The following is a 25,277-nucleotide window of genomic DNA, read 5'->3' as shown; positions in this document are numbered from 1 at the left end:
TTCATGTTATTTATTTATCGGTTATCTTTCGTGAAGATTTGATTATATTTTTTATCACAACGGAAACGTAAATAAACCAGACATGTTTCTAACTAGGTCAGGATCAATATAATGATTAAAAACTTATTAATACGGAAGACAGATTTGGGGTTAAAAATCAGAAATCAAATAAAATTATATAATAAGTGTATAAATCATCTCGACTACTTTAGTAAATTAAATTCTCTCACATATATATAGGTTATTAATCTGCCTCGAAGACGCGTGGTTGGGTAAACCCCAAAATGTATTTATAGGAGTGGTCTTTGTCCGTCGGTGGTACATTTAAAAATATCACAATATCTTCTACCTATTTTCTTTGGAGATTTCATTAGCCAAAATTAAAACGATTTAATAATTGTAATTTACAATACTGTACAATGTGTCAAAATTGTTATTATTTTAATTTCAGAATGGCTTCGTATCAGCGTTACCATACTTGTGCATGTGGCTGTTCTCAATGTTCATCTCGGTGGTGGCGGATTGGATGCTGTCAAGTGGTCGCTTCAACCACACCCAAGTCAGGAAAATCATCAACAGTATTGGTACGCTATAAGATATTTTTGTCTTAAAATATCTTCTGTGATTATTATATTTTGTAAATAAAATAAATAATTTCAATCAATCTTTAAGGGACAATTGTTTATTTGTCGCTGTATGTCACTTTTCATACAATAGTCTTCAAGTTTTCCAAAATGTACTAATTTGTTTGTGACCAAATCGGTATATTATACTTGTGTCAAAATAAGCGATCTATTCATTTATTTTAGCTGGTGTTGAATTTTGTGTTGTTTGAATTTAAGACTTAATTTTTTATTCCCAGGTGAGTACGGCCCAGCCATAGGTCTGTTCATAGCGGCCAACACGGGCTGCGACCCGGCCGCCACCGTCGCCATACTCGCCGTGGGCGTCGGACTCAACGGCGGTATCTACTCCGGATTCAAGGTGAATTAGACTTTATTCTACGCATACAAATTTACTTACTTACTCCACTCTAATTCTGGTTTGATTTGCCCCTTATATAATATATATTTCGGGCTAATTAATAACTGAAGCTTTTGCATTGTAATTTTCATACGTTTTATTTATCTTGGATTGTCTAGGGTTTCGTGAAATATGCTTATAAATAAACTGTCTTAACTGTAACCTACTTGGTTGGCGGACATAAAGTGCTAATTTTATTTTTTTGGCTATAGGTTAATCACTTGGACATCTCGCCACGTTTCGCCGGAATCCTAATGGCGTTCACAAACTGTCTCGCTAATCTCACCGGACTTTTGGCGCCCATTGTTGCCGGATACATCATCGAGGGCAAGGTTTGTATACACATTCACGTGATTATGTGACTTTATATAAAAAATGTCGTCAAAATATGTAGCCAGTCCCTTTTTTAAGATGATGAAATACAGCCAGTATTGGATTTTAACCGAAGATTTCGATCCTGAGAAGTATTACCGAAATTTTATGTTTTTATATGTGAATATATCCGAAACCTGTAATTCTGTGTGTTTTGAAATTTCTTTTTACGTCTCCGATGTTGCGTCATGGAATACGTAAACCCAAAAGAGCAACGTGGTGGACTAATCTCGGAAGTAAGACGTTAATGGGCTGTTCATTGTCAAATCACGCATTTAATAGCAACAAAGTAGCTATATTTCTATATAATTAATTATGTCGAGAAAGTTCTGCCAGTATGGTCATTGCTCCAATTATCAAGTTCTGTAGCAAGTTTTGATGTGATTTTCTATCTTTATATAACCATATAGTCCTCCTACACTTACGTAAGTAAAACTCATAACCCTTTTTATCTGTCTACAGCCAACCCAAGCTCAATGGAGGATAGTATTCTACATCGCAGGTGGTGTGTACATTTTCTGCGCGACCTTCTATAACCTGTTCGGTTCAGGACGAAGACAAGAATGGGACAATCCAGCTGAAGACGAGGCGATCGCGAAGAAGGCCGCCGCTAAGAAGGCCAACAAACTAGAGAGGAAAGCCAACAATCCGAACACAGCGGAAACCGCTCAATAGCCTGTTTAAGTTAAAGCTCATTGCACACAACTTGAAATGCTAAATTGTCTACGAACACAGATCTAAAAACAACGCGTACAAAAGGAGGATACCGACAAATATGTATACATAATATTTAAACCTCGTTTGTTGGTTGTTATATCCTGAGATCAGTGACTCCACGGGCGGGTTCCTAATTAAATTGGACGATTTAAATATTATATTAATTGATTCAAGTTGTGTTGCTCTGAGTCACGGTTACGATATAAGTTCTAATGTTTTGAATTTTAGGTGAGACTTTAGTGTGCAAAATATTGTAATTTTGTTTTTGTAATTTGCTTTATTTATTTTTTTTAATATTTTATTATCAACGGACCAGCTTAGAACGTAGGAAATATTCGTGGTTATTTAAATTTGACTGAACTCCTTAGTTGTTTCTTCTCCGAATAAGTTTATTTTGCATGCTTTTCATATTTGTTTAACGTATTTTAGTTTAATAGTGAAACACATGAGATACGCACATCAAAAAGGCTGTGATAATATCTTGTGTAGAAAAACACAACATGGAATCTATATCGTAACATTATTAAACTTGCTATTTACCTATTTATTAAAATATATGTTAATTAAGTACCATACAAGTATTGTTTATAATTTTATAGCTTGAGAGTAGAATAATAGAGATGCATGAAAGCTGTAAATGACGATGGGTCCAAGAATTTTTCAATGGGAATAACGTTACCGTCCTAGCCAGTGACTACAAAAGCCTCGCAGCCTTATTTTGATATAAATAATCGAATATTTGACTAATATTTAAAGAAAAATCACCCTGGCCTTAAACTTTTTTATAAAGGTATATGCAATAACTCGAATACGTTTTAATGTTGTTTAACATCACGCCATAGATAATAAATGTATCAAAATTAAATGGAAGGTAAACCCTTATTATTGCTAGTTGTAAAAAAAAAATATATCTATGCTGCTAAATGAGTCGATTGTCAAACGGTAATGTGAATTTCTTTTTATTTTCTGTTCGCTCGAAGCGAATGTTGTTGCGATAGTTTAGCAGTATAGTAAGATGTAAATTATTTATGGTTTTAGTTGTACGTAGTACATGCGACGTCAAACGACGATGTGTGCCCAGAGCTGATGTGATCATTCTGTTAATAAGTAAATATAAGCTGTTTTATACCACAAACAATTTATAATCGAATTATTACAATTGAATTGTATAAAAAAGTAAAAACTCAATTTAATAATATTTTTATAATCTATATAATGAGTGTAATAGACAGTAATGTTTCAACTATACGGAATATTATTGTTTTAAATAAACTTTGTAACTTCAGTAATTTGTATGTATTTTAGTACTAGATACTTATGAGGTAAAAAGTATTTTGATAATATTTTATGATTGAATTATTATTGTCTAGCCGATCTTGCAAGAACCGTCTAGGGTAGAGACTAATCTGTAGAAAAATTATACAAATTTTGTGATATCCTCATTAAATGCCGATTAAATTTTAAAAATTTTGTCTACATACTCTACTTTTAGTTTTAGATAAATACAAAAAGTTTTTATTTTATTCTGCTTGTTTTAATTATATCTTTTACTACCTACACTATGGATCTCAACTTGTGCCTCTATAAAAGAATAATAAAAAAAAAATATAGTGTTAATGTTTAAATATAATATTTGAAAGAGCTATACAATAGGCTGCTTACAACCTACAATAATTGAAGTATGTGTTAGTGTGGTGTGCGAGGTAACACGAGGCGTGCCGTCGTTACCCACACCTATATGGTAGGATCACACCAGTCTTAGCACCTAATGTCTATAAATTAATATTTCGTAATAATTCGTATTGGTGTGGTGGTTTTATACTGGATTATTACAAAGAAAACCGAATTTTAAAAAGAAATGACTGAAAAATGCACAGAAAACTAACACGGTCTTAAAGCAATCAAGGTTTGTGAGAATATAAACCCCTTTTTCAGAGCTAGCTTGTTAATAAAGAATTGATGATAAATATAATTATGTAGAAACTATTTTCTGAACCGGTGGTAGATTCAATTCAACACTGAAACATGACATAACAAAAGTGCCTTTATGAGCCTACTTAAATAAAGAATTCGCACGTGACATTGGCGAAATAATCTGTCTTTTTGGCACAAATAAAAGCCAGAAAAAAAATAATAAAGAATATTTCGATTTTGATACAAACAAATTCTACCTGTTTATAATATTAGTATAAATAAAGCAATCTAGCATGTGTTGTTTTCTAACCATCTATAAGAATTGTCTATATGTTAAATTCACAAAGAAGTTTTAATTGCTACAGTAGTTCTTTTATATTTTACCTTACATTATTATATTATATAAAAAAGTAAGAATAAAAATAAAATCTCCAAATTGTATTTATGAAAATTTATATTTATTCATACCGTAATTATTTTATAGGAATTGGATGTTTGACTGAACACCATCATGAAATTAATTCATCAAATTTAAAAAAAACCTTTAATGAAAACACTTTAATGTAAGTTATTTTGTAAGTTGGAAACAAATTATAATATTTATTAAATTCTTAATTAACTAACAACTTTACTGTAATGTTGCACACTGAACGCTCCAGTACCACTGCGACAGGGTTGACCCATCATAAGACAACTCGAAGCAGACCTTATAAAATCTTTCTTCGAATTCAAAACAGCTTCCTTCAAAAATATTAACGATGACTCAAAGGACATTTGTTGCAAAGGTGAAGTGGATGCCTCCATTCCTTTACGACTCATAGGTTCAAAAACACCATTATACGTCATGTAATCTGCAACCAAGCTCAAATGGCGCGGATCTACTGTGATACCGTAAACGTTAAACACGTTCTGTATCTCCTTTATTATAACTTTATTTGCTGCCTCTATTCCATACGTGTTAGCGATTGCGTGAATGTCATTGCTGTATAATTTGTTCAAATCTAGTAGATCATTGTATTTAAACATTTGAACGATATTAATACCTTCTGTTTTTATATAAAGAACATCTTTTTCTTTATTAGTAATAGCACGTTTTATGTTTTTAATTTCATATACAACGGATCTCATCGCCGCGTCGCGTAATGCTTGAGAGAGATCGACCCTTAAAAACGCAATAGGGAAAAGCACTGTTAGCTCGCACCATTGATGATTTTTCGTGTCAAATGTGTAATTAGTAGCGCTGTTAATATTTTCGACGACATTTGCCATTATCTTACTGTCATCGGCGTTAATGTCTTGAGTTATTTCAATGTCGTCATCATTTTCTTTCAACTGTTGTTCATCTTCCGCTTCATCTTCTGATCTCTCTTCTTCTCCAGATTCAGGATCTTCGTACTCTTGGTCTTCTGAACGTTTTTTACGGTTTCTCACCTGTAATTAGATTATAAAAAATATATATATAACTCAAATTAATATGGATACTTTATCTGAAATGAAATTGTATATGACCATTAAACTAAGTATTTGGCTACTGATTTTTTTTTTTTTTTTTAGCATTAGCAGCCCGTAAATTTCCCACTGCTGGGATAAAGGCCTCCTCTCCCTTTGAGGAGAAGGTTTGGAGCATATTCCACCACGCTGCTCCAATGCGGGTTGGCGGAATACACATGTGGCAGAATTTCGTTGAAATTAGACACATGCAGGTTTCCTCACGATGTTTTCCTTCACCGCCGAGCACGAGATGAATTATAAACACAAATTAAGCACATGAAATTTCAGTGGTGCCTGCCTGGGTTTGAACCCGAAATCATCGGTTAAGATGCACGCGTTCTAACCACTGGGCCATCTCGGCTCACTGATATTTTATACATAAAGTATTTATTTTTATAGAGCCAGATTAGGGTAGTCAAATTCTAAGTTGTTATGATTATTTACCTTGCAAAATGGCGATTGAGAAGTGAGGAAAAAGACCTTCGTATTTAAATGCATGTTTAGAGCTTACTTCAGAATTATCATATATTAAATAAAATGCTATCGAAAAAAAAACATCTATTTTAAATGTATGTTTAGAACTTACTTCAGTATTATCGTCATCGTCATTAGGACCTTCCTCATCAGAACTATCAATCTCTGGATTATCATCGACACGGTCTTTGGGTTCTGCCGAAATGTCTTCGTCTTCCTCATCATCACTTCCTGCAGTACGACGTTTCTTATCTTTTTCAGCCGCCCACAAAACACCACAAGTTGCCTTAGCTTGCTTACGAATTACCGAAAACATTTCATTAAAGAATTTATTTTGCATATGTTTTATTATTTGAGGTGGTTTCACAGCGTATTGAGTCTTATATTGAGAATGGGGTAAAAACATAAAACGCATCGTAGTTTTTAATTGTCGTTGTGGGCTCGTAACTATTTCACATTGTACATCAATCTTTTCGAGGACATCAGACACTGTTACTCTATTCATTTTTTGTCTGAGTCTTTCAGCTTTTTTATTTATACCAGAAATGTTGCTTTTGAAAGGTATATCCATGCTTGGTGTTTTCAATTTAGCTGAAGCCGTCATCAAAATTTCTCGTAAACGGGGTATACCCAAAGTTACGTTCATGTCACCTCTACCAGCAAAGTGAAAGGTGTTTAACGTCATCTGAGTTGATGGTTCACCTATTGACTGTGCAGCTAAAAGTCCAACAGGCTCTCCTGGCGCTGCCATTGAGAACAAATATTTAGCACCGATAATTTCAACGAATTTTTCTTTTTCTGTGTATTCATTATGTGAACCTTCATGGCGATTTTTTAAATAACTTTGGATAAGACCGTCCAATTGTTCATTTATAGTACCAAACTTATATTCCGGTGACATTTTACTAGAGATCGGATCTGGACATGGTTTCCTCATGTATTGTTGTTTTTCTTCTAAATCTAAAGATCGCCACATTTTTTCCAGTTCCCAGTAATAAGGATCTCGAGTTTCGTCAGTCGGTTTTTCATCAAGATCAATATCTCTTTTAACAATTGCAGAAAACTGTGCAAAACCACTAGTTCGAACTTTTTCAAAGAGACTACCGTATTTTTTCTTCCATTTTTTTAACGATTTTTGACATTTTGCAATAAGTTTATTACTATCTGTATCTTCTTTTAGTTTTTTAATGATAGATTTTGCGACAATGGCATTGGAATTTACATCAAGAAACTCTAACTGACTTTCTTTTAAAAATTGACATTTCAAAACGTCAAGACCATCTTCACCATATGCAAATTGAATTACACTACTATCGGCATCTCTGACTGTGTTATCATAGGCAACACTTAATCCTTCTAAATGTTTAATTAAACATCTTTGTAAGTAACCCGAACGACTTGTCTTTACAGCCGTGTCAATAAGACCTTCTCTACCAGCCATACAATGGAAAAAGAATTCCTGCGGTTGTATTCCAGTCATGAAGCGACCGTCAATGAAACCACCTGCTCTTGGAGATACATCATAGGGGGGGAAACTTGGTAGTGATCGTCCAGAAATCATCAAAGGCGGTCTTTTGCCTTCTAATTCAATTTGACCTAGTAAGCAGGAAATCTGCATAGTATTAACGGTTGAACCTTTAGCTCCTGACTGCACCATTAATTGTAAATTGTTTGAAGGGAATTTCTCCAACAATCCTTCCGACAGACATACGGTGTTGATATTATTAGTGTATGAATCTAGCAAGTTTTTATATTGCCTGTCCAAGTTCGCACGGAACTTCGGATCTTTAACCAACATTTCTCCGATAGTGTCTTTAAGATTATTGTCGTCAACATCTGCAGGTAGTTCAGTTGCTTTTACACCGGCAACTCTTCCAGCCTGTCGGACTAAAGATATTATTTCATCACGCTTTTTATCCGCTTCTTGGACGACCAGAATATCTTTGACACCAAGAGTAAAGCCGATCCATTGCAAGTAGAAAGTAAAACCCTTTGAAAATGAACTTAAAACTGCACTAGAACTATCTCCACCATACAAATCGTACATACAATGGACTAAGCCATATGGCGTTGCCCCGTAGTGAGTTTTATCCAATACTCCACATAAAAGTTCTCCTTTTCTAATAACCACCTCAGCTTCAGTCATTTCATTTGAATTTAAAAATGGCGTACCCCCAGCATTCCAAGGTCTTGGAGGTTCTTTTTGCCATGCTTTTGCACTAATCTTTGCTTTTCCAGTTAGAGAAACATAGGGTTTACCTTTAGGTATGTTATTTATTATTATTGTAGATAAAACTTGTTTACCCGACCACAGTGTTACTGGCTTTAAAATAGTCGGGGGTAGTAATTTAATTTCACCTTTGTGATTGGATAATGCTTGAAAAACTAGTTGTTGATAATCTGCTTTTGTAAAGAAGGTACCTCGTAAAGACATCCTTACCCCCGAAATGACATGATCCTGAATTAAACCACTTAGTGGCGTTCCATCCTTCGGTACAAGATATTGCTTCCTTACAGACATAATATTATATGCTTCGCTCCTAGCGACTTCATTTTGAGGAAAATGTGCATTCATCTCGTCACCATCAAAATCAGCGTTATATGATTTACAATTGGCATAATGAAGTCTAAGAGTTTTTTCACCTTTAAGAATTCTAGCTCTGTGAGCCATCATACTAGGTTTGTGCAATGAAGGTTGTCGATTTAATATTAGTACATCACCATTCACTAAGTGTCTGTGGACTATCTTCACTCCTGATGTTTTATATTCATCTGGTGTAAGCAATTTTTTTGCAAGACTTTTTCTTTTTTCAATTGAATCTGGAGGTATTCTTATTGTTCTACCATTTTTTACTTCCAGTTTTTCAGCTCCAGGATGTTTATTTGGGCCATTGATAACCATTTTTCTTAGTTCATCCACATTCCACTCAGTAACAGGTACAGGATATGTAAGCTTAGTAGCAAAAGCATCTGGAATACCTATTTCATCTATATCTACATTAGGGTCAGGTGTAATAACAGAACGGGCTGCAAAATTTACTCTTTTACCCATCATATGCATTCTTATTACACCTGTTTTCTTTTCAAGTATCTGCTTCAATCCTTGACTGGTAACACCTTGGCCTTCGCAACTGAGTAATTGGTTTATGTGTTTCTGTAATTCTTGCCATAATGTGTGTAATTTTTCTGGTGGCGATTTACCCATAACACTTTCATAGGCTTGCCTTGGTTGTTGATCAAGACCATCTATTGCTTTTTGCTGGTCAGATGCTGTTAAAACTTGCAAGACTACTCTTGCATTATTTGCGGTAACCATTATAGTTTTATATACATTTGTCTGAGGATGTTCAATTAATTCTCCATTTACTATATTGCATGGTCTAACATTAGGTGGTAATACTGGGACAACTTGCATAAAAAATACACTAGTAATCGGTTTAGTGTTTGCATATTTAAGTATTGGGAAACAGTGTGTAAGAATTTCTTCATCATTTTGCTCTATAGCTTTGCAATATAGTTTTAAATCATCTGGCATTAATATTTTGATGCCTTTAGCACCACCTTCAGCACTCAAATTGTACATAATCTTATTATCAGATGTTGTTACTTTAATTAATTTGCTTCTGCAGTATAGACAAGTTTTAGATACAGTTATAGCTTTAAAGAAGTTATTGATAATTTTAGTCCGTAACTTAAATGTATTCTTATTTTGAAAAATCTCTGATATAGCATCCCTATCTTTTAATAGTTTTTGATACTTTCTAATAACTTTATTTGGTTTTGTTGGTGATTCATCATCCTTTTTGTGATCTTTAACATCACCTACAAAATTTTCTAAATCTAAAGCAGCTGTAACATGACCTGCATCAAGTAATTCTAACTGTAGTTTTAGTATAAACTTCATACGATCATCCATTTGGATTTTGAAACATTTGAGGCAAGTTATACGAAAAAGCGTATATATGTTCTTTATAAATAATGGATTAACCACAACAAGTGGTAATTCAATATGTCCGAAATGTCCAGGACAATTTATGAGAGTGTTTGTACACGTTGTACAAAAATCATTCCGTTCCCTGATTGGTCCTAAGGCAGGATCATAGAGACCGGCCTTTGTAGGGTTACCCATAGAATCGAAGGAAGTCATGTTAGTAATTTTTGCCACACTAAGTTTTTTTATGTCCTCATCATTAAACATTAGGAATTGAATCGAATCTGGATGAACAGATGTCAATCCCGTCACAGCAGAAGTAAATCTTGAATTGAAATCCATGTTTGCTTCTGTAAAAGAAATTTATTTACAATAAGAGCCAATCATTTCTTACCTTTAAATTAATTATTATAAAGACAAAATGTAAAATGCTTACATATTTATTTTAAAAACAAATGTGTTTTAAAATAAATTTAATAGTATTAAAATAACTAAACAATATCATAATATCATCACATGGTTTATTTGACGTTCAGTTTTCACGTTAAGTTTTGACATTGACATTTCTAGTATTTTTTACTAGATAATTAAAATTGAGGCTAAAGGCAAGTAAAACACTCTCCGTGTATACAAAGTGTTCTTGGACTGTGCAGTAGATTATCTTTAGCAAGATTCCTGAATTTGATAGAAATTATCAACATTTTAATCGTAGGATGAAATATATACTAGAGTTTATTGTATTTCTTTAGCCTTATACGAAAATAAAATAATTGTTATTGAAAATTATGTCAAATAGTTTACATCTCAACACAAATTTTTCAGATATATAATTATTATTCTTTTCTTTTTTTATCAATAATTGCAATCGATACGACTATTCAGATAATTAAATAAAAACATGCAGCACTCAAGACGTAAAGCCTTTCACTTACATGTTATTGCCAAATAGGTATATCTGTGTAGCAAAAACAATTATATAATTAATCGAATATTTTATGAATCTGAATAATACTAAATTTTATTTTTCTATGCCATTATATGGCTTCTTATATAATTGGTCTAGATTTCTTAACCAACTTTAATAGGACACCTACCTGTTACCTATAATAAGCATTACATTACAAGCAAAAATTTTATTATAAATTAATATTATTAAATGTCTATTAAATCCCTACATAAAATAAAAAAACCTTTAAGCTTAAAATATAATTAACTAACTAATATAATTCTCCGACATGTGTATCCACAAGCCTAAATTGGAGTAGTGTGTGTGTGGTAGAATAAGCGCCTTCTCCTCAATAGGAGATCGCTCTCCTTAACCCATTATTTACAAGTTGTTACTTTTACTTTTCACTTTTTATAATTGTAAAATCATAAGTATGTAATGCTTGTTTTATAATTATATCAAGAGATATGTTTGTATCATTGCTAATGCTTTTTGTATAATAAATTATATTTTTTTTAAATAGTCAGTAACAGTAGTAACAGCAAAAAAAATCATAAGTGTCTTCTGAAAAGGCCTAAAACTGCGTTGAATTTATGTAATATAATCGATAAGTTTAAAAAAAATGTAATGAGACTTACTATACTAGTTACACTCATTGTACTAGCAATACTCAGTAAACAATACGTAAATACATTATTATTACTGATTTTAAGATACTTTTTAAACTATACAAAGATGTTGCCCACTTTGATTGATATAGCGTCATATTCTATTTTCTGTACTGGCAAAATTTTAATTTATGTGTCAATAATTCACACAGCAACATGGCGGCGCAAGATGAAGTTGACGTATGTGAAAGTTGGGAGGATATGGACGAAATTGGTGTAAGTTTATTTGTGAAATGTAACACTAACGTTACGTATCATTAATAACAAGGTTAAGCAACTTAACTGTAAATGAAATATCTGGTTTCAGTTAGACCGCAAGATCAAACTTATGTCTAGCGTACCGCCGCTGAAAGGTTGCAAGGTTACAAACGTAATTGTGGAAGAGAGCGCGTGTATTGGGTCTCAGTGCGTTATGCCGGAGCCAGCAATTCGTATACTAAAGCGTCCGTCATCACTAGGAAGCGGGCAGCTTAATGGAGAAAGTCGCGCGCGGCCTGTGAAAACATTGGAACAAAGGCAGAAAGAGTATGAGGAGGCTCGCTTAAGGATACTCGGCGAAGCTCGAAGTCCAGAGGACGTTATCGATGATAAGTAAGCAAATATTATTTTGTCGAAATTTTAATTTATTATATGTTTTTTAAAGAGTTACAATTTGTTTCAGTCTCACTCGGCTACAAGATAAATTACAAGCAAACAATCTCAACGACAATCAAAGTGGCGGTAAAAGTAAAAACTGTCACAATGATAATAATAAAAGTAAAGAGAAAAAAGTTCTGGCCAGGTTACCACCAGGTGCTACAGCGGCTGGTGTCTATCCTTCACCCCCACCACCTGGAGTCCTTGTTATAAGAACTCCTAGAGGTCCAGATGGAACCAAAGGTTTTGTGCGGAGGTAGCAGTACATGAATGCTAATTTTAATATTATTATAATCCATCCAATAATTTCATCAATTATAGCCCATTGGACTTATATCTTTTGGAAGGTATGAAATATGGTTATGTTATTTCACAATTTCTTAACAAAACGGATAGTTTTTTTTACTTCTTACATTAATATATACTGTATTTGTATCACTATTTTTTGTGATTATATATAAACAATTTTTCTCATTGAAACTTGCTATGATTAAGTTTCTACTTTGCAAGTAAACACTCTCAATACAAATGCCAAAGAAGAAATTGTGAAATATACAACTAATTATGAGTGCTCATTTCAGGGAACAAATTATATATATTGTAATATTACAATATTTTAGATAGACAACAAATTTATGAGATAGGCTCATTGACAGTCAATCAAAAGAGGTTTGAATCAAAAAGTATTATTAAACATTCATATTTAAAAAATTACCACATGTTCTTATGTCAAGGATTGTTAACAAATCCCTAGTTAACTTGTTGAATAAATTAATCATAGAATATTAATTCATTAAAACTATTCATAATGAAATTCTTATGAACATAATACTTTGAGTTTTATATAATAACATTCTACATATAAATTAAACAGAGATAGCATATGTGGATTTTAAATAAGCAAACACATTTTGTAATGATGGAGTGAATTTTCTAATGACCTTTGTGCGTATAATTCATCTTGTATTAACATTAAGTGATATATTATATCAATATTCTCCTGGCCTAAGACCACTTGCTCAATCTTTTGAGGCATTTAAATAGAATGGCTTAATAAATAAAAATGGCTTAAATGCTATTTCTTACGATAAGTAACACTTTAATTATGCGCATTCTGTAAGTAGATAGATTATAAAAATATAAACAAGAAAACAACACAGTTTTTAGTCGACATATTATTTAGTATGAAGTACTAGAATCAGCCCTCACAAGGTACTAATCCATTTTCATATTAATGCTGCTTATTAACACCATGAGATGTCATATGCATCCACTGTTATGCTCCTTATATTATATGCAGAATGTAATATGCGAAACCATATAGAAAAAAATGTAAATTAATAAATTACCCTGGTTAAGTTTGATGAAATTTGATATGGATATAAATACTTGTTCGTAAAAGTATTTTTAACATTCAACAGATTACTAACATTTCATTTTATGTAAAGTACATGTTATACATACCTCAGATCAAGAATAAGAAAAAAAAGAACTATAAAGGAATGCTTATTCTTTTAATAAATCTCTTAGTGTTACTTGCTAACTAACACTTGCAGTTTTAGCGTTCACTTAAAGTTGATCATTCATTTAATGTCTGTAATATTCACTTCGTCATTGTTAAAATCCTTTATATCAGAACTAGTGGTAATCATTCATATCTTATTGTTTTTCATACCTCTTGCCCTGAAGTTTATTTGTGCTAAATGACATAAAAAAACCTTTTATATCTAGCTTTTTTACATAATTAAAAAATGTTACTAGTGTAAGAATAATGTTACTTGTACATTTTAGGCTATTATTATGTTTTAGTTTAATGTGTTACTGCTTTGAAATTCTGATACCATCTAAAGAATTTTGTTAAAGAAACATTGATATTACGACTTGTAAAGTTTCGAAGTAATACTAATAAGGAGTGTTTTATATCCCTAAAGCAAGTATCACATCTTAATTCTCATGGTGCATAAAGCTTGATCGGAAATTTTATATCTTGTCATGTGTTAATACGACTGATATTACTTAGCCTTAAATTTATTCGATTGTTTTATCATGTCTACTTGGATTATTCAACTACTACCATACAGCCTAGTCATTTGTTTAGTTGTTTTTGTTTTAAATATAAATGATGATAATTTTTTTTTTTTTAATTGTATTGAATGCTTTTGATAAAATGTATTCAATTTATAGTTTATTTGCATTAAGTCAAATGAAGGCTTGTTACATTTAATTTGATGTCTTAATTTTTTGGCAACATTATAAGCATGGCAGATATAATTTTTCTTATAAGGCTCTATATATAATTCAGTAATATTATTTAGATTACAGTTATTATGTAAAATTCACACTTTTGTATTTGAAAAAATTACATTGATTTTTTATCTGTTCTTTTAAGAAAAATAAATGCGATTCTTAACTGTGATAAACATTTTGATGTAATCTAAATAAAATCTGACATTAAATTTAGGTTAGCTTTAACATTATACTTGAGGATTGTGATATAGAAATAATCATCTATAGCAAGCCTTATTATCCCATCTTTTATTTAATTAATAGATAAATAAATAATTTCATTTTAAATTTAAATTATATTTAAAGATTCATTGGCCAAAAGTATTGGATATTTAATTAGATTTTTTTTTAAGACAATAGAAAATTCGTACTTTATATTATATAAGTAAAATAATATCATGGTTTATTTTTCAATCGATACATGTTTCGACTGGATTAAATCTGTAAGCGTTACTAGAAAATACATTATAAAAATTATTAGTTGAAATGATGGCTTCAAAATGGTAAATTGTAAAGAGCTTAAAATGGGAATCGTTACTTACCTATTTTTGTAAATATGACGTTTTATATAACAATTGACTAGTTGATATATTTTTTACAAAGAAGTGAATAAGGTTAAGGCGATTTCATGTATTCAATAGGATTCTTTTAGCGTTTATGATATTTGTAATAGAGAACAAATTAAAAAAATAGTTGTCATTTTTTTTTATAAGGGAAACATTGTAATATTTGAAAATGGAACCTGTTCGTTTAAATAGAAAAAGAATTGATGGTGTGGAATTGATTTATCTGAGGCTTACATTTACAATGATCGCAAAATATTGCAAGAATAAATATATCTCGAGATATTGTAGTTATAAGTTTATCAACGGACTTGTAAATAAAATTTTGTAATACTAAACCTTATTAGTGCCAATTAACATATTTATTGCTTGCATTAGATTTCGTGTTATGTATGTATTCTTCCGAGCATCGAGATGATCGTCACAAAGCATTTATTCTTTAAATCAATACAGTTATATCGAACAGCTGGATCTTTGAGTAATGTCGTATGTAATATAAAGTGCGAGTTGCACTTCCGTTTAATGTATTTTGATCGAAGTTATAAAAATTAACATGGCCGATATTGCAAATGTAATGGAGATTACTTTCTAAGCGAATTACATGTACTGTAATAAATCCGATGCCTTTGATACCATTACATTGAACAGTACGATACCTACTGACCAGTAGAGGATTTCTGTTTCGATCTATAAGGACGATTTACTTCAAACGCGCCGCATAGATCCGTGCTACAGTACAATTTACGTGTGGTAAAGGAAAAGTGTGTCTTCACAAAATTTAACGGCGATATTGATATAGGAACATAGTCGGCTGTAATCGTATGTCGCTGCGCGCGATTATCTCGGTATGTGCGTGTAATGCACCACATGTAAATTGTGCTACGGTGCGATTCGGTGCGGCGTGTTTGATGTGAATCGTACCTTACAGTACACGCGTACGCAGTCTGATGTATAATCAACTAAATGTTCTAAGTGAGTTATTTCTATGAAAATAATATCGGTACGATAAACGTTTGACCGCGGCCGCACTGCTTGTTTAAGTGCGCATACTTTGAAGGCAATTTAACAAATGGATGTAATGCCACGAAATGCAACGCATAACGCAATGATGTACGATGTAGCGTATCGGACAAAGCAGATGAATAAGTGAATTCTAAAACAAAACACTAACAAAATTGTTGTGATTCAGGAACTCAATGAGAATCTTTTAATCTGACATTATTTAGTTTAAGAATAAATTGTGGCACAATATTTTCAATCTTATTTATAGCAAACGAAGGTACAATTCACCTTGGAACTCGGTTTTGAGTTTATCTAATTACCTAATGGATGTCCTATCCATTGCGGTTTACTCTTCTTTAATTTTAAGTAGTAGACGTATTAGTTTATTGATTTATATTTTAACCGAAATTATTATTAAAATTGTTGAAAAAATATTGTTTTTATTTTGTCTACCAGTTATCTAAGAATTGATGTACGTGGTAAACAAAGTTGCTTATCGCCGTCTGTACGCTCAAATCTTTAAACTACGCAAAGTATTTTAATACGGTTTTCTTACTTGGTGGTAGGGCTTTGTGCAAGCACGTCTGGGTAGGTACCACCCACTCATCAGATATTCTACCGCCAAATAACAGTACTCTGTATTGTTGTGTTCCGGTTAGAAGGGTGAGTGAGCCAGTGTAATCACAGGCACAAGGGACATAACATCTTAGTTCCCAAGGTTGGTGGCGCATAGGTGATGTAAGGAATGGTTAATATTTCTTACAGCGCCTTTGTCTATGGGCGGTGGTGACCACTTACCATCAGGTGGCCCATATTCTCGTCCGCCAACAAATGCCATAAAAAAAATCTTTGAACAGATTGATTCAAGGTGATCGAAGAGGTTTGTATTCATAATACATTCGTATTGTAGTCGAGAAATGCCGAGATTTTCAACTTCCCTAGCCGGAAAAAACAAAATATACAGACCTTTATTGTATCTCATGTGAAGCCGGGACAGGTAGTATATAACAAAATACATATATAATTTTCAAGCGTATGGTAGGAAGATTTTTTAATAATTAGGTATTGATTGAGAGCTGAGATGGCCCAGTGGTTAGAACGCATGCATATTAACCTAGGATTTCGGGTTCAAACTCAGTCAGGCACCACTAATTTTTTATGTGCTTAATTTATGTTTATACTTCATCTCGTGCTCGGCGGTGAAGGTAAACATCGTGAGGAAACCTGCATGTGTCTAATTTTAACGAAATTCTGCCACATGTGTATTCATCCAACCCGCATTGGTAAGCTTAGTGGAATATGCTCCAAACCTTCTCCTCAAAGGGAGAGGAGGCCTTAGCCTAGCAGTGGGAAATTTACAGGCTACTAATGTAATGTAGTGTAAAAAAGGTATTGATTCAATCAATGGTGAAATGGATAGAATTCGTGAATCTTGACCGAAGATTGCAGGGTCAAACCAGATCAAGCACCATCGAGTTTCTAAGTGCCTTATTTGCTATCCTTATATGATCTTTAATGCTTATAATCTCTTGCTAGTTGGTTGAAATAATCGTAAGGAAACTTGCATTTATATAATGAAATTCTGAGAGCAAGAGGAGTAAGTAATAACTGCAGAACTAATGTATTTACCTATCAGCGATAGCCTAGATCTGATCTAGGGTTCATATAGTAGTTTATTATTACATTTTTATTTATTTATAGTCGACTAGTGATGTTAAATAGGTATATTTAATATAATTATTCTTTCAATGAGTTGTTTGTACTTTTTTTTTTTTGCTTAACGAGGAGGAAATACATTTACGCATGCCGCCCGGTCGGGGGACCGGGACGGGTATGTGGGACAACCGGGAACTAATGCTAATGCTCTGTCCTACCCACTAAAACCATCCTCGGGTTTCCACCATGCCGCCGAGTGGTGAGGCCACGGGATCGCCAAGGGCATGCAACCGCGACCCCACCAGCGGCAGCCGCCGTGAGGCGGCTGAATATTCATGGAAAGCGCGCGTAGTGCGCGCCTTCCCCCTCATCCACCACGTAAGAATGTGGCGAACTTCCCCGAGTCCGCCGCTGGAGGCTGGGCGTCAACGAAGCTGACGCACTGCGGCGGATAAGATGGTAGGCTCCGCCGCTGACCGCCGGTGTAAAACACCTGGGAGGCCACTCACATGGTCCGCCCTGACGCCGATCAGGGACGTACCAGGAGCAGCCCCGCGGCATCCCTCAAGCTCAAGCCGGCCCCGTTGCCCAGGGTACACCACGAGGAGGTTACTGACATGTACCCCGAGTTGTTTGTACTGGCCAACCTTATTTATTTTAAACCTATGTAAAAATATAAGTGTGATACTTTAGTTCATCTATACTAATAGTGTAAATGCGAAAGTAACTGTCTGTTTATCTGTTGCCCATTCACAACCAAACCGCTTAACCTAATCTGATGAATACTGGTATGAAGCAAGACTGAACTCCTGAAAACTGAAGTGCAGGCTAAATTTACTGCCTAATACAAGAGGATGAACCCCTAAAACGAGAGCCATGCCGCGGCTTTGCACAACTGATGCTGATAGGAACATGTGAAACCAGTAAAAAGTAGTAATCTGCCTGCTGGAAAATAGTAACCGAGAAGGCTATGAGTGAGTAGGGTATACGTATAGTAATATTCACTACATACGTAATAATGTATGTATGTATTGAACGTTATTACGTATGTATATTATAGTGTTCTTTTTTTAATTTAGTTAAACAAGACTAATGACTAACAATGATAATGATACAATACTACAATAGACATCCGTTACTACGCGTAATGTACAAAGATATACTACATACAAATTCATGCTAAAATACTTGCAAAGAGCGATCACTCTTTTAGAATAATATCATTTCTGTCCATGTCCTTTTCTTTTTAAAATTAATAGATCTGTAATATATCGGTAAAAACTGTTGGCATTTTATCTTAAATTTACGTTATTGCTGTTTTATTCGGTCTAATCGTGTTTCGTTGACGTAATATAATGCACTGTAATAAAAGTGCAATAAAGCTTGTGCACGCGATGTCTAAGCTATACCTACATATGTAAAATAGTTTATTTCAAAGGAAAAATAGTGCATCTTATCCTGTATATAGTAATTAACATATATTGTTTGACAAAGAGCATAAGTAAGAATAGTTAGGTAGACAGGGAGTAGACATGACTTACCAGGTTTCATCTTTTGGATTTAATCATTTAATTATTGGAAATAATTTATTTAACAGTAAATCTATATACGTTCTGAATTTGAAGATTGACAAAATACTTGTAGCGTGTCACGGTAACAACTATGTTTAAGTAAGAAGCAGATATGAACTCGAGACAAAAATAACTCGTTTTAATAAAAGATAATCCATGAATTACAAAGCTATGTACGAATTAAATATATATGAAATTATTAATACAGCTATTAATTGAGCAGGCTGGTTTATTTAAAAACAATTTCAGAAGAAGTTCAATTTATTTGCGACTGGATTTTTAACATATTGATCTATCTTTTGATTTCATCGTTGAAATATTTTATCTACGATCAGTTATTAAAATATAATATTTTCCATCTAATTATTTTGATGTAAGAAATTATAATATTCTCAAACGTTTAGAGATGTTTATCTATAGATTTCTCAGATACTATAATACTACTAAACATATTTGTTGCGCAAGAGCCAAGTTGTTTTATTAGCATACTTGCTTAAAACACTACTGTTGACATCAAGCATCGTTAGTTTATAATTGTTGAGCGACCAGTCGACTCGATAAAATGGCCGATTTAGAAAATTTAAGTGAACGTGACCGTGCCGTACTAAGGAGTATTTTTGATCCGACTGCGACGATCGGCGATATTGCTGACGAGGGTGATAACTTCGTTGAAGATGAAGGTAAGAAACATTTCGTCAACGTTCATCGATTTCAATAACTAAAGAACCATCAAAAACAAAGCAATAAAGTTGGCTGGAGAATTTGTGCGAATATTACCTAAATCATATTTTTTTACATCAATAAGTGTATAAAGGTCATATTGAGATATATCATAATAAAAAAACATTATGTTTTTTTTAAGTTATGACTTAATATGTGAAAAAAACTATAATGAAATATTGAATTGTATTATATTTATTTACGCGAATAAATAAATTTTGGAATTCTTTTTTCTAAAATTAGAAAAATATCTCAAGTAATGAGATTGTCGTTATTACAAGAATAAATGTTTTATTGAAAGCTTTAACGACGAATGCTGTTACTTCAATGAAGTGGTTAAAAAAAAAACAATCAAAACACTAGTTCATTTTATTTTAATCTTTACCAGATACTGGAGGACGGTATAATTTTAAAAACGATAGGATTATGTCTTTCCCGATTTCCATCAGGTAGGACATTAAAATCATAAGATAGTAAAAGTATATTTTGCTAAATATACCAAGACACAAATAAATACAAGTGACAGAATTACACCTGACATAATATGCAGGTTGTCTCACGGTATTTGCGAGATTAATTATAAAGAATGTAGCTTAAGCACATTAGAAAAAAAAACACTATTCTTAATTTTTTTGTCTCTTTGGCTGTCTGTTTATTTCGGGTAATCTCTGAAACGGCTGAACCGATTTTGACGAGACTTTCTTATTAAAAAGAGTTAGTGTTCCACAATAAAACTTAGAACAAAAACAAAGTTTTATTCAGGCACGACAATTTGGCGGGTCACGCTGGCACTAAACATAATGCAATATATATTCGAAATTGAATTAATTTTAATTACCTATTGTTATCATATATCGTTAGTAGGAAATGATCTTGTAATGGACATAGAGAGTGAGGAGAGTCGAGTCAAGAAATCGTTAGTAACCACCCATTATTATATATTTCATCCTCACATTGATTCGTCATAAATACCGACATAAAGATGGCCTATGTAATAATGTCAAAGGAAAACAGGTACTGACTTGATTCAATGTTTATAATAATTGGAATAAGAGCAAGCACATTATAATCTTGAAATTAGAGCAAGCATATTAATAATCGTTGCTCGAAGCTAGGTATTTATAGGCTTATGTATTCATTGTTAATGTTCAAGGTTCTGTTAGAATGTACAAAAGACTTAATGTTTGCTATTTAATTGCGAAGTTTAAAACACCCCATTGAGAAATGATTTTTAATATGATTACATTTATTATAAATAAATTAATTTATTGCAAATGATATTAATAATATTCAAAAACATATTAAAAATATTATAAATGCGAAACCGATGTTTATGGATGTGTCGTGCGATTTTGTGTTTGAATCACGCTCGAACATAAGTTCTATATTGATTTGCCTATGTTGCCTTCGAAAGCTAGTTTTAGGCTAAAAGCAGTTTATGGTAATAAAAAATTTTTTTGACAGATACTACACAGACAGACGAAGACTCTAAAGCGTTATGCCTTCAAGCCGTGAAGTTGGCTGAAGCTGATAAGTTGAATGAGGCGTTGGAACTTCTTAACAAAGGCATTGCAATTGCGCCGGAACGTGCTTCTGGATACAACGACAGAGCGCAGGTGTTTAGACTAATGAAGAGAGACGACGGTACCTATAATGATTAATCTACGCTGATCAATTTTACTTTATTTAATTCCTGTACATATTTAAGAAAACACAATTATGACTTAATTCCTTGAAGGGAAAACAAAATTTTATTTTAAAATTACCTAAATCTTAGTTAACTTTTGGTGAAGTATTTACTCAATGGCCTGCAAGTTATATTTTGGAATTATGTTCTTCTATTTTATTTACATGCGTCATGTAAAAACAGTCAGTTAATATCCCACTACTGGTTAAATGTCTTGGCTCCTCTTATTCCTCCGCGCACATCCAATGTGGTTTGTTGGTAATACAATTCAACACTGCAGGTTTTTTTATATTTCCCATTAATGCTGAGCACGAGATGAATACGGATATATATTTAAAGATATGACACTGGCGGTTTACAAGCTTTGATAATCAACGCCCGCAATATTGCGTAATTGGTCTACAAGGTAAATATTTGAAAACCAACTGACGTCACTGTTTGATTACTAATGTAGAATACACATTAATTACAGATGCAATGAAAGATATAGAGCATGTGCTACAAATTACTGAAGGTAAGAAAACCCGAGCACGTGCTCTAGCACTTTGCCAACGAGGTGTGTTACTGCGCAAGCGCGGAGCAGACGACAGCGCCCGAGCCGCCTTCGCAGAAGCAGCTAAACTTGGGAGCGGTTTTGCTAAAAAACAGGTATATGTTTAAAAAATAAATTATTAACAAAATTGAAACATATTGTATTTCACATTATAAAAATACTGGCTTATTATAAAGTTTATATATTTGACGGTAAGGGGCGTTTATATATTTGACTTTATACGTTTACAGAAAATATGAAAGATACTTTTTTGTTCAGCTACGATCTTCAGATTATAAAATAAAACGCCGATAGGGCAGTACAACAAAAGCGAATACAAACTCCGGTTTTGCGAAACGGCGCGTTAATACGTTTAATTCATAATGACAATGAAATTAAAAAATATATATATACCCACTGAGTTTCTTTCGCTGGTTCTTCTCATGGTGTTAATTTCCGAACCGATGGTACATTTTTGGCTATCAATAAGCAAGTGTAATCACTTCTATATTGAATAAAAAATTTTGACTTTGACTTTGAATTGTTAATTACTTGACACTACCGGGAATTTGCATTCCTTTTTGATGCTTCACTATAATTTTCCGAGAGTCTATATGCCTTTTGTTTTATAAGAGTTATGATCATATTTAAATATGTATATATGATTTACAGGTCGTCGAACTCAACCCTTACGCTGCCCTGTGTAATCAAATGCTGAGTCAAGTTATGAGGGGTGAAAAGGAAATTAAATTATAATATAAAAAAAAAACTTTTTTCTATTTTGTATAATTAGTTTTATTTGAGGGTACCAAATAAATAAAACACTTGGAATCTAATGGATTAGAAATGTATATTATTGAGTACAATCCACGATCACATTTGAGAAAACCACACATTCCTCGGTCCGATCGACCAGACCAGAGTTAAAGACTCTCCATACATAATACCACGAATACCTCGAAAATGACAATTTTACATTATTTTGAAAATGGCAAATGTAACTACGAATTGAAATTCTGTAACTACTCTATTAATAGTAATAATAGGTATATGCAATAAAATATCGATAGATTGTGTGAGGAAATTTTTATAAAACGTCAACTACATTATTTAGAACTTTCCGCACAAAATCCCTTATACAGTAGTTAAAATTCAAAACTTGATAATATTTATATTAAAACTAGTGAGAGGCGACAACGGTACACTATAACGCAAATACAAAAGTGCACTTTAAAATGTTAAAGTTCTTTAATAAAGTAGTAGAAAGGTTTCGCGAGCAATGGTTAACATAATGTATGAACAGCGAATTTGCTTTATCCTATTTTTTTTTATAAAATAAACATAAAAACCTCTTTGGCACACGTTGCAAAGAAATATTTTTAAAATTTTTAATCTGTTGTAGAAATGACGTTTAAATTGGCGCGAAACCTTTTTACTTGAAACGTGAAAGGATGATCATATCACAGAGATAGTTATAATATTGTGAGTACATTCAGTTCAAGCGTTACAGATAATGAAAAATGATATACGTATGAACTATTAAAAAAAATATATTATAATTACGAAGTTAATAATATTTTAATACATTTTTTCTTGGTAATTTTATTGTTAAAAACCCATTGCCCCTATAAAGTTAAAACTAATATGATATAGCTCAATTTGTGAATAATAATAAATATTTTTGACGTTTCCACATTAACCAAATGAGCAATGGGTCTTTTCGACAAACGATTTTGGTTTATGAATTAATAATACTTCACTATTGTACAGTAAAGTAATACTTCGGTTATCGTATTATAATTCAAACGATAAAAATACAATTGAAACAAAATATGACTTACGTAATTAAATTTTTCATCAATAATAAATAGTAGTTTTTCAATATAATTATCTTGAAATTTCACACGTCTAGATCTTAGTCACGAATGTTAAAGACGCAACGTTTAAGTTGTTGCCTGATTATAGTTTATGCAGCGAACCAATGTGAGCGGGTCTAGATGAGATACGATATCGAAAAACAAATTATGAATTTGATATGGCACGTCAACAAGATTGGCGGAAGTAAAATAATTGAATGCATCTGTCTTAGCCCGCTGTAATTTTATTGCCCGCTTTACATACAATGTTTATCGGAGTATAAACATGACATCTTACAATAAAAAAAGTATGACAAAATTACATATCATTCTTAAGTGTTTCCGTTATGTTATTTATAGTATACGTATTCGTTTCTTAAATTTATTTATACAAGTCGACACGCGACGACATTTTCTCAGTGTTACCATGATCATTGACTTAGATTTCCCACTTTTCATTGTAAAGAAAAACACGATAACTTGGTATCATTATACACATACACAAATAAAGGCGACAGGCATACTACAATTACGCACACTAGGATACAATATTTGCGTCGAGCAAATATAATCTGTTACTAGCGTATCTAGACGTGTATATTCAAAGATTAATTATTTAATTTCTACGAAATGTTTTCTATTAAATTTGAAATGATAGCTATATCATTATTTTCCAATCTATATTAACAGTTAAAACATTTGCTCAAAGGTCATTTTTTACAAACAAAATGGTTTTAAAGTCTATATTGGGAAGCCGCTTAATAATATTGTAGATCCGAGTTAACATTAGTTTTAATTTCTCAACCAAGTATAACTTTAACTGGTTTTTATTTTTTATTGATAAAAAATAAAAATTATTAAGCTTAAATGTTTCTATTTTAGTTTATATGTATTATAAACAGTAGTAAAACAGAACTTTTGCAGAGGTAGATACTTAATTTTTAATTCATAACTTGGATTTGCATTCAAATAAGCCGTAAGGCAAAGACTCGTATCGAATAATATTAAAAAAGGTGCGATTATTAATAAAAATTTAATGTGATACAAATATTATTACAGCATTTTACTAGTGACTGAAAATGTATTTACTAATAGTTTCAACGTTTTACAATTTATATTTAAATATTTTACGCAATTAATAAAAGTACATATTTTTGAAGTAATGCTTCTCAACGCATCGGTCTTGTAAGTGAGCGAGGCAAAGTGAAAATATAGACATTAACTGGGCAACG

The 25,277-nt window shown here is 32.5% G+C and overlaps 4 protein-coding genes across 6 annotated transcripts in view; 3 read left to right on the top strand and 1 right to left on the bottom strand.

The window, feature by feature from the left end:
- Nucleotides 1–3,635, top strand: part of LOC125068062 (putative inorganic phosphate cotransporter) — a 55,694-nt gene extending 52,059 nt beyond the window's left edge. For both annotated transcript variants that reach the window (XM_047677050.1, XM_047677049.1), the window contains exons 7-10: nt 452–584; nt 863–984; nt 1,236–1,355; nt 1,858–3,635. In XM_047677050.1, coding sequence (XP_047533006.1) covers nt 452–584; nt 863–984; nt 1,236–1,355; nt 1,858–2,070 — 588 coding nt within the window. In that variant the 3' untranslated portion in view covers nt 2,071–3,635. The remainder of the gene's footprint in view (nt 1–451; nt 585–862; nt 985–1,235; nt 1,356–1,857) is intronic.
- A 916-nt stretch (nt 3,636–4,551) lies between these two features.
- LOC125068140 (DNA-directed RNA polymerase I subunit RPA1) lies at nt 4,552–10,471 on the bottom strand. The gene is made up of 3 exons (XM_047677160.1): nt 10,359–10,471; nt 6,104–10,272; nt 4,552–5,457 (listed from the first exon to the last, which is right to left on the bottom strand). The coding sequence occupies exons 2-3, from the start codon at nt 10,262–10,264 to the stop codon at nt 4,642–4,644; spliced, it is 4,977 nt and encodes a 1,658-aa protein (XP_047533116.1). The 5' UTR covers nt 10,265–10,272; nt 10,359–10,471; the 3' UTR covers nt 4,552–4,641.
- Nucleotides 10,472–11,692: 1,221 nt separating this feature from the next.
- LOC125068399 (SUZ domain-containing protein 1-like) lies at nt 11,693–16,437 on the top strand. 2 transcript variants are annotated; one of them, XM_047677498.1, is made up of 3 exons: nt 11,693–11,752; nt 11,844–12,127; nt 12,198–16,437. In XM_047677498.1, exons 1-3 carry the CDS (start codon nt 11,693–11,695, stop codon nt 12,430–12,432), a joined length of 579 nt encoding a protein of 192 aa, XP_047533454.1. In that variant the 3' UTR covers nt 12,433–16,437. The 2 variants fall into 2 exon arrangements, with proteins under 2 accessions (XP_047533454.1, XP_047533453.1); XM_047677497.1 differs by having other exon boundaries at nt 12,180–16,437.
- A 3,332-nt stretch (nt 16,438–19,769) lies between these two features.
- On the top strand, nt 19,770–23,029 carry LOC125068279 (tetratricopeptide repeat protein 36). Its single transcript, XM_047677382.1, has 4 exons — nt 19,770–19,930; nt 21,435–21,614; nt 22,130–22,305; nt 22,862–23,029. The coding sequence occupies exons 1-4, from the start codon at nt 19,813–19,815 to the stop codon at nt 22,943–22,945; spliced, it is 558 nt and encodes a 185-aa protein (XP_047533338.1). The 5' UTR covers nt 19,770–19,812; the 3' UTR covers nt 22,946–23,029.
- Nucleotides 23,030–25,277: the final 2,248 nt, after the last annotated feature.

Source organism: Vanessa atalanta, chromosome 13, assembly GCF_905147765.1.
Source record: "Vanessa atalanta chromosome 13, ilVanAtal1.2, whole genome shotgun sequence".
NCBI classification, from domain to species: Eukaryota; Metazoa; Arthropoda; class Insecta; order Lepidoptera; family Nymphalidae; genus Vanessa; species Vanessa atalanta.
The sequence above is the reverse complement of the archived record's forward strand: the minus strand, read 5'-3'. Positions and strand labels throughout refer to the sequence as shown.